The 17485-nt window shown below is 35.8% G+C and overlaps 1 protein-coding gene across 1 annotated transcript in view; it reads right to left on the bottom strand.

Moving 5' to 3' along the window:
* Nucleotides 1-17485, bottom strand: part of LOC141480685 (uncharacterized) — a 37242-nt gene that overhangs the window by 2482 nt on the left and 17275 nt on the right. The window contains exons 2-5 of the mRNA XM_074170952.1: nt 17021-17130; nt 5147-5389; nt 3960-4139; nt 1656-1871 (exon numbers count right to left, since the gene is read on the bottom strand). Coding sequence (XP_074027053.1) covers nt 1656-1871; nt 3960-4139; nt 5147-5389; nt 17021-17130 — 749 coding nt within the window. The remainder of the gene's footprint in view (nt 1-1655; nt 1872-3959; nt 4140-5146; nt 5390-17020; nt 17131-17485) is intronic.

Here is a 17485-nt window from a genome sequence, read left to right as displayed (position 1 = left end):
TGACCACACAAGATTTGAGGGTCTCCACCACATGCTCTGCCTATGGGCCGCCGAAGTCTAAATCCGGCGCTGGTGTTTAGAGACATACTGAATCGTTTCCAGACTAGTGGATGTAAATACAGCAGGTGCAAAACCCCAAGCATCAACGGTATCATTTATTTTCCTAATAACATTCTATCTACAAACTAGCTCTCTTGGAGAAGATTCTGCACAAGGCCAGACAATTCCTATAGACACGTCAAAGGGTCTGTAGAAAATCAATATATGTTGAATATATGTTGATTGTCAGACCATAATGAGGTAACATGCAATTACTTGGGGCAAAACGCTTCAGACAAAGCTCACTAGCGTACCAGGCTTGCCTGGTGCTATCTGTACCTCACCATTAGCAACCATGGAAATACTAGAAAAATACTAGATAGAGAGGCTAGATGGACAACGTACAAAATGATGCAAAGTGACAATTACACAAAACAAGGTTATGTGGAGCGTAGCAGACTACTGGTTGACTATGAAAGTCACAGCATTGGGGAGTGACGTCCAAGTTAATCCCTTCAACAGTCAACTTAAACCTGTGTTATTCCTAATACCAAGTAGAGAAGACTGGATTTTGCGGAAGGAGGAAATACTAAGAGCCAGGATTGGTAGATTTTTCAATAAAATATGAAATAAAAACTAATTCTGTGTTTTTTCAATCATCCATTTTGTTTCGTAACAGAAATTATTAATTTAAATGTAATGATTCTGAAGTCTGACCTGGAAAAGTAAAACAAGTAGTTGAAAAATGTATTCAAATAGATTATTCAAAATAATTTACATTTTGTTTTCCTAATAAGACAAAACCTGTTTCATATTGACTTGCCTCTGATTGGTTTTATCTTGTCAGAAAATTTCAATGTAACTTTTAGATATATTTTTTTTGTCAAAATCACTTTACTTTTTGTTCGTTAGTTTATAGTTCATGATTTTATTTTTTATGGAAATTAAAAAAAAAAGATTGAGTTTTGACATTTTTTTTCAAATTTAAATCAATGATGATGATTTTAAAAATCATCTGATCCAAATCAGGACAACTCTTCTAAGAGCAGATAGTTGTTGATTCACAAATGGATAAAAAAAGACTAAAGGGTCTAGTACAGGTTTATACAATCTTAAACTTTGGACAGTGATATCATCCAGCTTATTGGTGTACGTGCGAATATATTGGCAAAAAACGCATAAATCAATGAAAATATTCTCTGATATTGAAGAGAGGCTCTGGAAACACTTGGCTCTTGTTGAGCAACTTCCAAGTTGATATTGAACTGCTAAAAAAACTATCCTCGATAGGAAGACCTAACAAATTGTCTCTAGAAGATGAAAAACAGCAGATCCCATACTTGGTATCTGCCTCGCCGCGGCCCGAATAACTCTCATCTTCATAGTTGTGAAATTGTTCACAAAAGAAGCATGGCTTCATTAAGAAGCTGAACTTATTTGGCAGAGTTTGAATTGACGTGATCCACGACAAACCCTTGCGGGTTTCAGGGAAGGTTCGAATGACCCACTCACTTTGAGAACCTATCCTAACATAACATATATACGTGTATATTGGATACCTACATTGTTATTTTTTGTGTCATGAGTGAAATTGAAATGTCTATTTAAATACTCACCGAGAATTGTTGACAAAATGCAACGCCATCTTGCATGTCTTTTCTCAGTTCTTCACTGACGGGTAGGTTGGTAATTCTTTCACTAATTTTCACATAATTGGGTTCCAAATTGTTGTCAAGGTATCCCAATTCCTGCATTACACATGTTACATTGCGAACTCTACCACTCATTTTTGAAGTCAAAATTTCCAACTGGCTCTTGACATCCATATCTCTCTGAAAAAAGTTGAAATAATTGTTCAAAACTAAATCTATTGGTGAAGGTTATTCCGAATGAGAGTAGTATCTTTGAATAATATGATAAGAAGAGACATTAAAACAGGAATTTGAAAATTCTTCCTATGTTTGTAATTTCATTCAATTTCAATTAGGTAGTTTGTAAATTGAATGGTTAAAAAAAAAGATGAATTAACTACAGTCAGTGTGATTTGAACTCACGATCATTGGTTTACATTTTGAAAAATGTAATTTTTTTATTTTTCGTTAGAAAGTGTATTTTCCAAAACGAACCGTTAACGTATGAGTTGTATATGCATAATTTCTTCTTATTTAGTAACAGCCACAAATGAACGTACCTAAGTGATGATATTAATTTTTACATTTTACTTATAATTTTGATGTATTTACTTATTTATTTATATGTGTGTTTGTAAATTGTAATTTTGTATTTTTGCAATAGCAATGGCAATGGCAATGAATATATTATTATTATTTTTTTTTCACTAATGTGTTGAAGACACCATCCTGGCAAGCCATGATGAACCCCTCAGTTTCCGACTTTGTTCTTCCCCAACAATTCCGATGACCAGATCTGTCGAAGTTTGTGCTGATTCTTGCCGCGGAGAGAGTTTTTCACTGCTGTTACCTCTTGTGAGTGGCATTATTCCACCCTGAGGTAAGTATACGTCTCTCTGGCATCCAGATGGTGTCTCTCCGGCATCCGGCTTCCATCTACGAACTGCACATCATCTCCGTAGTCTCCGCATCGTCCTCTTTTGAGATGCACGGTTGCACAGTTGTCTATCCCGAATTTCATACCGATAGCATGCGTGTACTCTTCCACCACCCTCAAGGACTGATGGAGATCCTTCTCTCCAAAAGGCATAAAGTTTAAGATCACCATATAAAACAAATGGGTGACCTTGTGCCTCCGGTTTCCGGGGGTGCCACAGTTATACGTCTCTCCGGCATCCAGATGATGTCTCTCCGGCATCCGGCTTCCATCTACGAACTGCACATCCTCTCCGTAGTATCCGCATCGTCCTCTTTTGAGATGGACCATTGCACATTTGTCTATCCCGAATTTCGATCTTCCATATAAAACAAATGGGTGACCTTGTGCCTCCGGTTTCCGGGGGTGCCACAGTTATACCCTCGAGTCTTTCTGAGCGCAACGGATAATGGCAATAGTGAGATGCAGAAGAGAAGGGGACTGACGGAATCGCCCTGAAATACACCCCTTCTGAAAGTGACCCACCCTGTTTGGACTCTGACTTGACCGGATGTAATGGTGAAGCGAGTTCGCCAAAGTGGTATCAGTTGTTCAATGCATCTCACTATTTTGTCGGGTACCGCAAGGCATCTGAGCAAGTGCAAGATGAGCTCATGCGATATTGTATCAAATGCCTTACGGTAATCGATCCAAGCCATAGAGAGGTTACGCTTATATTGTATAGAGTCCTGCGTTACACATCTATCGATGAGCAGGTTCTCTTTACATCCAGCAACTCCTCTCTTCGACCCTCTCTGCTCATATATCCGTTCCAACACTCAGTCAACTGCGGTGAGTATTCGTGTCTATAAGATGCTTGTAAACAACTTGTAACACGAATTCAAGCATGTTATCGGTCTGTAATTCTTAGGAATCGACAAATCTCCGCTTTTGGAGATGAGAACGGTCCGCCCCTCGACAAATCAATCCGGAATCGGCTGCTCTCCGTCCAGCCATGAGTTGAAAACTCTGGCCAGATGGCGGTGGGTGCTTGGTAGTTTTTTCCACCAATAATATTATTATTATTATTTCAATGATTAAGAGAGATGTTTGTGAACAATTTTGAAGTAGGTAAATTCCCAAGGGTTTCTTGCGAATGACAATATAATTCAAACACAACTGTAAAATAAGGAATTTGCTCATCTGTGGTTGGCCTTCTTGGTGATGAGTCAAATTTGATTGGCTTGAAACTGGTGGGTAATGGATCATTGCTTATTCCGAGGAATAAACTAGAAATCAATAAACGCAAAACTATATCCATTAAGAAAGTAAATGAATAATCAACAATTCAAGTATTATTCATGAATACTTACAGACATTCTATTACCATAATATTGTTGCCCAACAATTGGGAAGTTATATTGAGGGAACGGCATTTGTTGGACACCCGGGTAATACATTCCTGGATAAGGGTAGCCTGGATTACCAAATGGTAAATTATAGAAACTAGCTGGTCCTTGGAAGGGCCTGAAGGATGATTGGGATGGGGAATTCTGAAAAATAAATTGTGTTTCAGTATAATAAATGAATTGAATAATATAATTGTGCATAATATATCAGTGATATTCCTTCTCAAGTGAGTTTTGGACTCTAGATAGGATTACTCACGTTACATTGACAATTCAAAAAATATTGGATCTAAATAAAATTGACATTTGCTGGCAGTTGACATTTGCTGGTAACACTTTCTCTTTTAACGCCCGGTCTATAATGAAAGAAAATTCACAAATTTCAATCAAAAAAATTATAAAAACAACTTTGACTATCTCCTTCATCAATAAATAAATAGCGTTTTTTAAAACTGATCTCTCCTTAAAATATCCCCTTTTCAATTCCATCTGATAAAATGTTGAGAGCGACGGGCGCACAAAGCGCCCACGCTTTTTTCACACTACTTATTGTTTTAAAAAAATATATATTTTTAACTTTTTATTTCGATGTTCTTTAAAAGCGTTTTTTTTTAACTATATTTATTTAATTCATTTTTCAGTTTCGTATGCTATAAAAGCGTGTTTTTTAGTCTTTTTAAACTATATTTATTTTATCTAAACTTTGGTATCAATCAGCCGTATATTGTTTAGAAAATTGACCATTGATATTTTCCAATTCCGGAGAGGGAGCCTGAAAATCAGCTGCCAAGCCCAAGGCAGCAGGCGCGTGTGTTAATAAAAAAATACTTTTTTGAAATGAAGAAATACATGTACAGTGAGTTCGAATTGTATCAAGTATATTACGTACAGCGCCATCCACGAATAGATCAAGCAATAATGTCGATATATCAAGGAGGTTACGAATAGCGCCATCTGCCCGCGAATAGATCAAGCAGTAATGTCGATATTTTGAGGAAGTTATGTACAGCGCCATCTGCCCGCGAATAGATCAAGCAATAAAGTCGATAATTCTGTCAAATACAGATCCCGAGCTTGAAAGTTAAAAATAAACATCCATACATACATATATACAGATGAAGCTAATAAAAGCGTGTTAATTAATTACTCACAGGTCTGAATGCGATGATTGCTTGATGTAATTTGTGAGAATCTATCGAAGGCTGGTATACCGAATTTGGATCTGGATTTATTTCTTCGCCTTGTTGAGGTTTTTCTTCCGTCGGAGGTGTAGGTGGGGCGTATGTTGGAGCGGTATATGTAGGAGAGTCCATGTTGGCGCATTTTGCACAAGCTTGCTTCATCTCTTTGCGAATTTGCTTAACAACCTCGTCTCCGAAACAGCTCTCATATATCTGAAAAAATAAAAGAAACCATGGTTCAAGGTCTTTTGGCGTTAGACATAGTATACAGAAGCGTTAGTTTCCAAAAACACTTCAAATCCGAGGACTCGAGGACTCACAACGGAGACTTCTCTTGTTCATAGTTTCAAAGAAAAAAACATAGGCTTTCGCGGCCTTAGTCACTATTAAAGCGAACAAAATCAGGGTTGGTCGGCCGTGGTCAAATGGAAACTAAAGGTCCAAACATTTCGTCAGCTACTGCGGTAGACATCATCAGTGGTATGTGCGTTGACTGTGAGGAAAAAGTCTATATTTGGAAGTCTCTGCAACGGCCGATAGTTCTAGATGTAACTTCCGTCCTCGCAGTTAACGCACTGAAGCAGTTGCAGACTAAACGTTTGGTACTACAGGTCCCATTCGATCAAGGCCTTCCTTCCCATTTTTGTTTCTCTTCAATAGCATTGACAGAGTTTTTGTTCATCTCGTGAATTGTAGACTAGTAATCAAATAAATTCTTGTATTAATTATGTTTTTCCAGGGTGAGGTTTGTTTTTCCGGAAGTTTCTGTTCAAATGAGAATTGACTTGTGGAAAGAGAAAAAATTAATAATTGAAATTAGTAGAAATGTTGTGGACAAAGTTACTTTGGAAACCCATGAATCAAATGTTTCAGTTGAAGCTTTCTACTGTAGAGTATAGAGGCAGTTACTGCGAAAATTGAAAGTATTTTTCACAAACACAAAAAAAAAGTTCTATTCATGAATTGATGATTTTTTTTTTGAAAAATACTTTGAAATTATTGGAGCCCTGTCTACACCTGTATAAAAATCCTAATTATATATTTTTTTCAGATCCCACTCTTGCTAGCTGACTCGAAAGCTCACCCACCAAATGAGGTTATTGGCTTCATTGAGAAGCTGGATTGATTTGGTTGAGTTTGAATACGTGCAAGCCTCAATAAACCCTCGCGGGTTACAATGGGGGGTCGAATAGGAATAAACCCACTCACCCTGTGGGTTGGGCTACCTATCGAGCGCGTCCCCAGGTGGCGGATAGAGGAACAGCCTGGGACTGGAGACCCTGCCGGGAAGCCAATGTAGCCTTACGGACGGGGTTGCCATACTCCTGGTCGTTGGCAGAAATAAGTAGGGTGAGGGGAACTAAAACTCCCCAAAAGCCATTGCAAAACATGCCACCGTGGACCTACCCAAGCTAAGGTGTAAGGAATCATGCCGACAGCTGAATGGCCGCAAGGTGATATGCGGTTACGAACGATCCCATTGGGGAACTGAGCGTAATCAGCCTATCTCTGGTAATGTAGGGCTCTGCCAGAGGTGACCAACTCTTCCCTTGCTACTCGTGGGAACGCACATGAATGAAACAACAAAAACAAAAACCAATCCCGAGGCTGGACAGAAGTGCTCACCTCAATCTAAGGCGGTGGCTTGGGATGAACAGAAATGTCCACCCCAACTACCACTTGGAATGAGGGTGGACATAGCAGATCACCTCGTGATGTAATACAAAGGCCAAGGCGTAAGCGCATTTGCGGCGCCGAGGCCAAAAGGAGAAAGAAAGCGAAGGAGGCAGGAATGGCAGCATCTTTAAGTGCACCCTCCTCCTCCCCCACTCCACCTCCAACAGCAAGGACACTTGCTGCGGTGGATACCAAGAGCTCCCTCTTGAATAAAGGCAAGGAATCGGCTGCCCCTGCAGGAAAGCTCCCTCACTTGTGCACCTCCACGAAGGGAATCCCAGGAAGGTTGAAGAAGCCGCGCAACGACAGTAATGTCGCTGCACCTTCCAAAACTTTCGCGGAGGCCACCGTGAGACACCTCAACCAAAGAGGGTGTGTGTTAGGCGAGTCTTGGCCTACACCTGCCAATATAAAGGAAATGTCTCTTAGTGACCTGTCCACCTTCCTGGAAAGGACAGGATGGACGATGATCTAGGAGGACAACTCCTCTGGTGAATGTACAATGGGTCACATGTGGCCCAAGTGCTGTGGGTCTACACTCACCCTCCCTAGTCTACAGATACAGATAGACCCACTCACTTAGGACCTTCCTATAACCTATAACACATATCGAAATGTAGGGTGTTGAAAAATTTGTAGGTGAATACTGTAAGTTTCAGGGTTCTATGATGATAATAAAAGAAAATTAGGTGGCGAAAAATAATGAATCTAGAGTGTTGAACTTAAGTTAATATTAAATAAGAAAAAAATTAAGGATAAATACTAGTAGATTTCAGGATCCTATAACGATTATAGAACAAAAATTTAGGCAACAAAAAATTATAAATTCAGAGTATTAAACAATTGTGGACTTAAAAAGAATATTAGAAAAAAAGAGGATAAATTGTGAGTAATAGGCGAAAGAATGTTGAAAGAACATGATGCGCATTTTTATAGTGAAAAATCATAATTGTCAAAAAAAAAGTAGTTGTATTCCACTTCAGAATTCTGGAAATCAAATAGCATTCGAATGTAACGATACTTTATAGCTAACAAACAATCATGAATTTTACAGTATTCATGAATCAACATAGGTATTGAAGAAATTATGTGAAACTGTTATACATACAGGGTGTTTCCTGAGTACGGTCCGAAACTTTGTTAGGTCGGGATTTATAAAATATCACAAATATCCTTACACCGATTTGGTTGAAATTTGATACAGTTATTTGAAGTAATAAGATGCTCATTTAGCCCGAACTAGATTGAAATTATTAGGTCCAGAGGCCTCTCAGTGAGCACCACAGTCAACACTATTGAGAAAAAAAAGAACGCCATCGACTTTCTTTGTTGTTTTGCTTTTTTTTATATTGAATCATTGCATCACACTATATGACAACACTGTCAGCTGGTCTCCAAAGCAGGTGTTCATGATATGAAAAGTGGTTTCAATTTATTTCTCGGAAACGAAGCTGGAAATGAAGAAAACACACAAAAAAGTTATATTTTCAGTTGATTAATCTAAAAAATGAAAAAACTACAACAAGTCAGTGTCGTCCTTTTTTTCCCAAAATTGTTAGTTATGGTGTCATTAAGACTCCATTGGGCCTGATAATTTCAATCCAGTTAGGACTGAATAAGAGCCTCATTACTTCAAATAACTATAGCAAATTTCAATCAAATCGGTGTGAGGATATTTATGATATTTTATAAACACGGTTTTTTTTTAAACTTCAACGCCCTGCATCTCAGAAACGATGCAACTCCACACATATGTTCATGGGAACTTTTTTTCTTCAAACGATTTAACGAATCACCCTCTGATGTTTCGTACTGTAGTTAGGAAACTTCTTGTATATTCGTTCAATTGAATAATTCACGTCAGCAGTTGAAAATAGACTAAGATAACTGCGGTTTTTGTCGAGATATATCGAATACCGAAGTGGAAAAAAACACCAAAAGCAGGTGCATTTATGATACATTATGTATATTTGCCATCTTGTTTAACATTTTTCTTAGCAATGCAGACAATATAGATTCAACTTGAGAAAACTTACACATAATACTTGTTATTAGAAACAACAGTTCATTTTGAAAATCGTGCAGTCCCAATAACTCACTCAAAACAAATAATTCCAGTGGTGTGCCGGCTTTCTAGATAGCATTAAATGATTGGGAAAAACTTAACAAACGTTTCAAGCGTTAGCACGCCACTGGAATTATTCATTTTCAGTGATTCATTACTATACACCTTTTGAAAATTAACTATACAGTCTTTCACTAAGTGCTTTCTATCTTCAAATTCAAATGAAATGTGTGTGAGATATCATCAAAATTTTTCATTCGTTTGAAAGGCCTATTGATTAGTCTAACCGAGTTATATTACCAGTCAAAACACCCATTTTGATAAAACAATTTCATTATTTGCACGTGTTGTTGAATGCTATGTCCATCCACGGTGGTTTGGCAAAACAGACTGAACAAATGACAACTAATTTGACAGATGTAGCTTCAACAAGATGGCTGTAATCAATTGTCAAAGTTCGGATGTCCATGTTGGAGGACCCTGTATAAGTAGGTAAAATCAGCATTAACAGCATGTGTCCAAGAAGATGCTAGTCGTTAAGACACCAATATTACTTAGGAATCACACGTTAAAAGGTAAGACCTCGTTAGTCCTCAGCTCGCACAAGTTCTCAACTTCTGAGAGTTGTCGTTCGTATGGGGGCGACAGCTGATTAACAGAAAAACAGATTTTACTAAGATTTTTAAACAAATCACGAAAGCAGCTGAAGTCTCATCAAGGAGATTATTTACATCAGATAATATTGATAGAGTTATCACTAGAGGATATTAGAGACCAAACGCATTGCGATCACGCTTGATGTACCAGAGGAACGCCGTTTTGATCTTCCAAAGCAGGTGCGGTAAGTTCTAGCACGTTTCTCATAAAACCCCCTTGGTCTGCCACTGCTCGTAATGGTAGTCACTTGGCAGATAATAGTACTCACTATTTAGAACCAATCAGAAAATATGATAGCTTGTGGTTTTGATTAATGGTATGGAAATTGTTACTACCATTAATGTTTCGATTTAGAATCTAAGACGATGTTAATTTCGTTGCTAGAAAATAATTAAGCAAAAAATGATAGCACCGCAGTAGTTGGTTATTATGGTATATTCATTTCCAGTATGTAATAACGTTAATATCCTCATATTCATCTGTCTCTGGTGAATGAATCCGCCTTATCTTGAAATCATCGTTATTACTTGTGCATAAAATCACTAGTATCAAAGTACCGCTTATGTTATTTAAGATCATTAGATATATATTATACATAATGTGGTTGAAAAAGTTCAAGCACATCTGGAAAGAAAAACGAATGGGATGGTTGTTGATTATCTTGTCAATGCAGTATTCACCTGGGATCATCAGTAATCTATACTCTATCAATTTTTTTGGACCATTTCTATTTCAGATCCTCTGAAGAGACACTCGAAACAAAGGACAATTTTAATTAAACAGACGAACTAATTTGAAATCGAGTGCATGTTGTATCACTTTATACAGGGTGTTTCATTTCAAGAAAAATTCTTCATATGAACATAACACGTGCGCCTAAGAAAGAGAAAGCTTGAACGAAGCAATGGCTTAAAAATTAAAACTTGAATTGTTTTTGATTAATTGTTGTGAAAATAACAAAAGTAGTGTCACTCTTAGCACAATAACTCACAAAGTAATGAGTAGAATATCATGAAATTTCAACAGCTTTCTTTTGAAGGTTAGTACCAACTGTAAAAGCGGTGAAGACTAGCACCATTTATGTATTAAGCCTGAGACTTTCCAGCCCAGATACTAGGTCCTCAACCGCCAAATAAAATACATTCATTTGCTTGTCCCAATCCAAAATCAGCCGTTGAAGTGTAGTAGGGTTATTTTGTGGACTAGACACATCTACAGTGCTAATTTTGTTGTGACATTTTTCTATCTAGATAGGTGATATTATATACGATATGAAAACTTGATTATTTAAAAACATGGTGAATTTTACAAATACCGAATTGGTAGACCTGCATTACTTGTATGGGCTTGCTGACGGAAACGCATATCAAGACTATATCAAATGAGAACTTGAAAGGAGCACATCGGACCGGAAGAACTGCAGAAATTGAGGTAGTTGTTGACATACGAGGCAAGTTGCCAATTATTTAAGTATCGCCAATTTTCTAGTACGGGGGATTCTGCATGATTATTTTTTATACCCCTATCGCATTTAACGATTTAAGACTCTATTTCCCTCTAAACTTTCCCTTACGAGTAAATTACAGCCAAAGGTTTCTCCAAAAAGTTACTGAATACCTTCATTTGGCAGGAACATTTTATTCACGGCCCAAAATTACTTTTATTTCATAAAAGTAATTTTGGGCCGAGTAAAATCCTCATGCAATCACCAGGAGCAGTTTTTATCAAATGTCTAGGCTGGAATTTGTAAGAAATTACCTAATGGAACCTTTTTACCACGCAAATTAAATGGACAATCTCATCGCCGATTTTTCGAAAATATATTGTCAATTCTGTTACAAATTGTTTATGCACGATGGTGCACCTGGTCATTAAGGTGCTCTAGTCGAGCACTTTCATAATCACTGGGGGACAGAGTCATGGCTAGCTAGATCCCCAGACTTCAACAGTTTTGATTAAATATGGAGGAATTGGACGATACTTGATGAAAATCTATAACAAACGTATTCAAAAAACACTTTTATTGTGAGATTTTCACTAAACAATTTTACAAAAACGCAACAAGTGTTTCGCCATGCAATGGCTTCTTCGGGCGTGTCTTTACTAAGTAAAAAAAAACAACAATAAACATAAACTTCCCCACAACCAAATGCCTTTCTGAAAATATTAATTAAATTCGATGAATTATATATGTATACATTAAATCGGTGTCACTCAGTATAAATATTGCGTGCCGAAGAGTTATTTGGAATATCTCTAATGATTATTCATGCCAATCCTCGAATACAGTTATTAGTTCATCATCATCATCATCATCGACTGCACAGTTAGCATAACATCAAAGGTCTCAAGAGATGGACACGTTATGTGAAGAAAAGTATTGTGACCGAAGGTCAATACTCTTGGCATTCGTTACATTGCTGCGTTTTTCAATGGCGAGGTAAATAACTCATCAATGGCAAGCAGTCTTATTTGTGATCATACAATTAATCTACTGGTAATGCAAATCAATGATCATTTACCAATATATGGTTAATTGATCGATATATTATCGTAAGAAAAAACCAGTAATCAACAGTTCAAAGCTTTGGTTATTATATTATTATTAGAACATGTCTCTCGTTAATTTGAATTCTCTGATTGATTGGGACATTGAAGAATACCTCCAATGGTAATTTGAAATGATTTTCCATACCAAAAAAATAAAGAAAAAATCTTGAGACTCTACTACCTAATTGAAACAAGCATCACGATGCATGTCTCATTCGAAATAATTTTCATCAATATACCAGGTTAAACAGACTTACCGTACACCCTCTTTTTTCTTGATTCCTTTAGCTATTTTCGCTTAATTCACAATATTGAATATGCTTGCAAAGAGGAATTTTCTGACGCAAAGGAAAACTTTCTTAACTTCTAGTTTTTCCGAAAATAAAATCAACGTTTGATTTCCAAATGAAACACCCTATATGTTATTATATTTTTGAAATCCACATAATTTTCTAAATACAATGAAAACTCATAGTTGATATTCGAATAATGACACGGTTCTGTAAGGCGGCCTCCAAGATCACCAGACTTAACCCCTTAGGCTAGCAAGTTGACCTGATCAAAGAGTGGTATGAAAAAATTATATATTAAAAATTCCAAGCATTTTTGTTGTTATTCTTTAATTATTCTGGAAGTTAAAAATGGGATGTTCCATTAAAAAACTTGAAGATAGGCCACCACTTGAAGATAGGCCACCTTGTATATTCAATTATTATTTTAAAAAAATCGTAATTCAAAAAAATATTGTTCATTCAATTCACATTATTTTATGGGTATACTGAATAAGGGCCATTTATCATTGTTATTATTTTGCAAAATTTTTTCCATCAGAGAGAACCTTTTTATCGTCGCGAATTTTTTCTGTAAACTCGATAGTCTTTTTCCACTTATGAAGATTTCTATTCACAATGTGAAGAATCATATTGCTAGCTTTGTTCTATAGTTGAGGATGAGAAAGTACACAATCAACCCTACAATTCTGGCAATATCCATGGCAGTCCTGGCTAATACAACGACAGATATTGAAGAACATCCGACACCGATTTGGGAAATTATTTTCCGAATTTTGAATATTCGAATATACAAACGCGGTAGTCACTGGCATACCGATTTATGTGTATTCGCTACTTATAAGTGCAGGGTAGATCAATCTGATAACTTACTCCATAATGATAAAAAGTAAATACTCCGAAACCCTTACGTGAATTTTCACCTCATACACTCTAAACATATGTTGGCTTCAGGATAATAAGAAGCATATAGAAATATGACCACTTCGTAAAATTTTGCTTTCATAACTGTCAGTTGTAGTTCAATACTCGGCGCGGTATCAGCCATGCTAGGCAAGTACCTAGTTATTTTAAACAAGCTATTTCTATTGTGCATAATTTCCTTCAAGGTCTTTTCGAAATCATTTTCAAAAACTTGTCCAAATGTCTACAATTTCATAATAATTTGTGGCTTATTTGCTGCATAATCAGATATTTTCAATTAATTCCCAGTAAGAACATGTCATATTACTTTTGTGCACTTTGTGGCAGTGCTTCTTCAAACGATTTAACAGTAACATAATCCTCAGTGTGAATAACACAGAAGTTACTCACCACACGAAATTTAACGACATCTTCAAGTCGTTATTTTTTTACCAGACATTTACATAGTTCGGTGCGTATTATGAGAAAAACAAATTGTACATTTTGGTTTTTAGTACCTTGTTAACACCCGTTCACAACAATGTACAAAAGAACCTAACGGAATTTCCTGGTATAATGTTTCCAATTATTTTTGAGGATCTCCTTGAACTCGAGTGAGGCAACCAAGCGATTAAGTGTAATTGAGACTTTGAAGAAATGTCATGGCTAGATTTCCGTAGTAAATTCCTCGACTCGTTACGATTTTCCTGGAGTCATATGAAGCCAATGACGGGCTGCCAAGCAAAAACTTCAAATACCTACCACCAAAAGATATGTTTTAAACATTTTCATTAGATTTATTCAACTGTCATGGTATCATTTCCAAATTGGTTGTTTTATTCTTATATATTTCCAATATACTACTGTGTACTACAAAAACATTGAATTTATATTCAATATATCACTCACATTTTTGACAATCGGTTGAAATATATTTCTACATGAAACAAAATACTAATTGTCCCAAAATTATTTATATATACACGAATATGACAGGTCTCATTTTCTTCAATATCCCTCTTTGGATGAAATCACCAAAATAATGAGCTAAGAAAAATAATCCATCAATATCAGTACGTCTATCAATGAATGATAGATGTATTGATAAAAAATGAAATCACAATGAAATAGAATACAAGTAAAAAAATAGAACAATTAAACGAAAAATAAAAGACCGAAGACGATTGTGGATACTAAAAATCGAAACGTCGTGAAATAACTAGGCTTGGAATCTTTTAATTCTTTTAGTTTTTTATTTTTTTTTGTTCCATAATATGTTGTTTTTAGTAGAAGCTGTATTCAATTGACTTCTCAAAACTCTAATTGAAGTCAGTTTGTCTTTTAGCTCTAACATTTTTGTACATGATGAAAAATATACCTTTTCAGGGCTCATGTTCACAAACTCTGGAACAGTGATGGTGTTATTAACTGTTCTGGAAACTATACAAAAGGATTTGACTGTGTTAGAAAAAAAGTTCGTTTTGATTTGACTGATGATGTGAAAACAACATATTGCTTTCAAAATTCCTATAGCAGTCAAGAGGTGAGACGATATTGGAATCATGAGCATAACCACCAAGTCTGGTGCTGGTGTTTCCAAATATTTCAGGAAAATCGTTCATGTAAATATTAAACAATTAAGGACCTAGCACCTAAATCTTAGAGCGCTATAAGATCGGTGCCTGTGCGAAAGTAGCGAATCAATTTCAGCTATGTAAGTGTAAAAAACTTCTGCCTGATGTTTAATACGAACTTTTTGTTTTCTCTTTACCTCTGATCCCATGATGATACATCTTTTCTACTAAAACAGAATGGTCCACATAGTCAAAAGCTTCATTAAATTCCAGAAACACACTGGAGTACTGGAGTCTTGTTCCAGTGAAGAATGAATTTCATTTATGAATTTGAACAATGATGTTTCTGTATTTTTTTCCTTTGGAAATCATTGAACAAGTTATGAGCATTGAAAATGTACAGGGTATATCTTGACGAGTTAACGCGATCTATATATAGAAAACTGAAAGTAGGGCGATTGTGAAAATTGATAGGATGGATGAAGAACTAATGGAGAATTCAACTGAAATATTTTCGTTGAGGTGACGTTTCGGGTTTCACCGGAAGTGACGTCATCTTTGTTATTTTTAATAGCACACCCTGTATTTCACCTCAGTTTTGAATTCTTCCTATGATTTAGATTCTAACTCATGTATTATACCCTATACCCAAAATGAACCGTTTTCGAGTTATTCGAGTTTTTTTAGAAAAAGTGACAGATACAGCCTCTCGAACATCATTTTCATGTAAATTAACATTTTAAAAATATGCAGCTAGTGAATCGTGATAAATGAAGGTTGAACGGATCACGCATCATTTTCACGTCCACTGAATAATTAATCCACAGGGTGCGCAAAAATTAGGGTCCAATAAGTGAATGGAAAAAGTTAAAAATCTCAATTATTTCAAATGGAAACCACCATTTTTTTCCTCAGGGTTCAATTCTATTATGAAAATAAACCCTAGATATGATACACTTCCCATTACCCGAAATTTATAGTTTTGGAGATATTCCATTATATTTACATACTTTCCTGAAATGTTGATATTTCTAGTAGGCTGCTGTCCATCTTTCAACACAATGTTTGGTGACAAATGAAATAAAGTTGTTTATTGTCAGATTCGTGCTCTCAGAAGGTACAATACGGCTCGTGCTGGTTATAATAATCACGATTTCTTTAACTTATTGGTTATTTATGGCAAATGCAATAAGTTAACAAGAACATGTGATACTTATGCTACAAGGTATCCAAAAAAATCAAACTTAGGATCATTCGAAAAAAAAATTATCAAAACTAAAACGGTGTGAAATTTCGAACTCTGCGTTAAAGTTATGAATTTCTTCTGAAAGATGATTTGAATATGTTGAACTTGTTTTCCTATTTAGATAGCTCGTATGATGTTCCTGGATTCGATTCCTAAATGTGTTGCCTGTTTGACCAATTAAAGTGTGGAACGTACCCTAAAGTATATATTGGTCAAACGGGCTGAAAATTTAGGAATCGAATCCAGGATCATCATACGAGCTATGTAAATGAGAAAACAAAATTTTGCACATAGAAAATAAAGGTTTGAAACTGAATCATTTGGAGCAATGAAAATTAATACACTTGAAAATTCAAACATTCTAATGAATGACTAACTGGATTTGAATAGTTCACCATTATTGAACATGTTTTCCTAAAAACCGAGAAAGAATCATTATTGATTTAGATGTGACGAGATCATAATTGAACAGGTACCTTAGGTGGAGGTTTAGGTAATTAGGTAGTATCAATTATGGTTACCTGCAGTATATAAATATTAGTGTAAGAAACAACTTGAAGTATTCAAATCACTTGATAAAGCTACTGTGCTAGCGGAACATGTGATATTTTTCAAATAAAGTTTGTGGATATCAAGTCGTGAGGTGTGATTTTTGGAACTTACAGTACAGATTTTAAAAAGGCATTCTGATAAATAATAAAAAAGTAATGATTTTTTTTGAGAAATATTAAAGTTTTTTTTTTATAAAAAAGTGTCTGCTTTATATTGCTTCGAAATAATATTGTTCCAAAGTAAACCTAAATTTTGTTTTTAAATTTTCGAACTGAATTTAATAACTAAAATACATATTCGTGGTCTATAGAAAAAACTGAATCAACTCACCTTCATCATAGCATATTTTTTCAAAAATTTGTCGTCTCCCCCTCCAAATGAAGAAACTTGAACTGTCAACACCGCGATGGAGAATAACATCAAAAAGTTCATGTTGGAATCTGAAAAATTGGAGTAGACTATCAAAAAAATGGATTTCACTTATTGATCTTGGCGTATTTATAGCCAATAATGAAAGAAATCAATTTTAAGGATTGCTGCAAATTCGCCTAATGGTGTACAAAAAAAAATGCCACTCTATATTGCAGGAAACAAAGAAAAAAAGTTCGACGATTATTCAATGGAATCAAAGAGTCAGGTAACTACTCTAACGTCATACAACAAGGAAATTAGAAAGGCAAAACGGGAGTCTTGGAGGAAGTTCTGTGAGAGTATCTCTGATTTACCTCGCAGCACAAGAATCCACAAGATTCTCTCTGAAGAGCCGACTGTTGAAATTGGGTCGCTTAAACGACC

This window comes from Leptinotarsa decemlineata, unplaced genomic scaffold, assembly GCF_025532065.1.
Source record: "Leptinotarsa decemlineata unplaced genomic scaffold, Ldec_3_MD MMD2_tig00000008_RagTag_RagTag, whole genome shotgun sequence".
In the NCBI taxonomy this organism is placed as follows: domain Eukaryota; kingdom Metazoa; phylum Arthropoda; class Insecta; order Coleoptera; family Chrysomelidae; genus Leptinotarsa; species Leptinotarsa decemlineata.
Note: the sequence above shows the minus strand (reverse complement) of the source record. Positions and strands in the feature narration are given on the sequence as shown.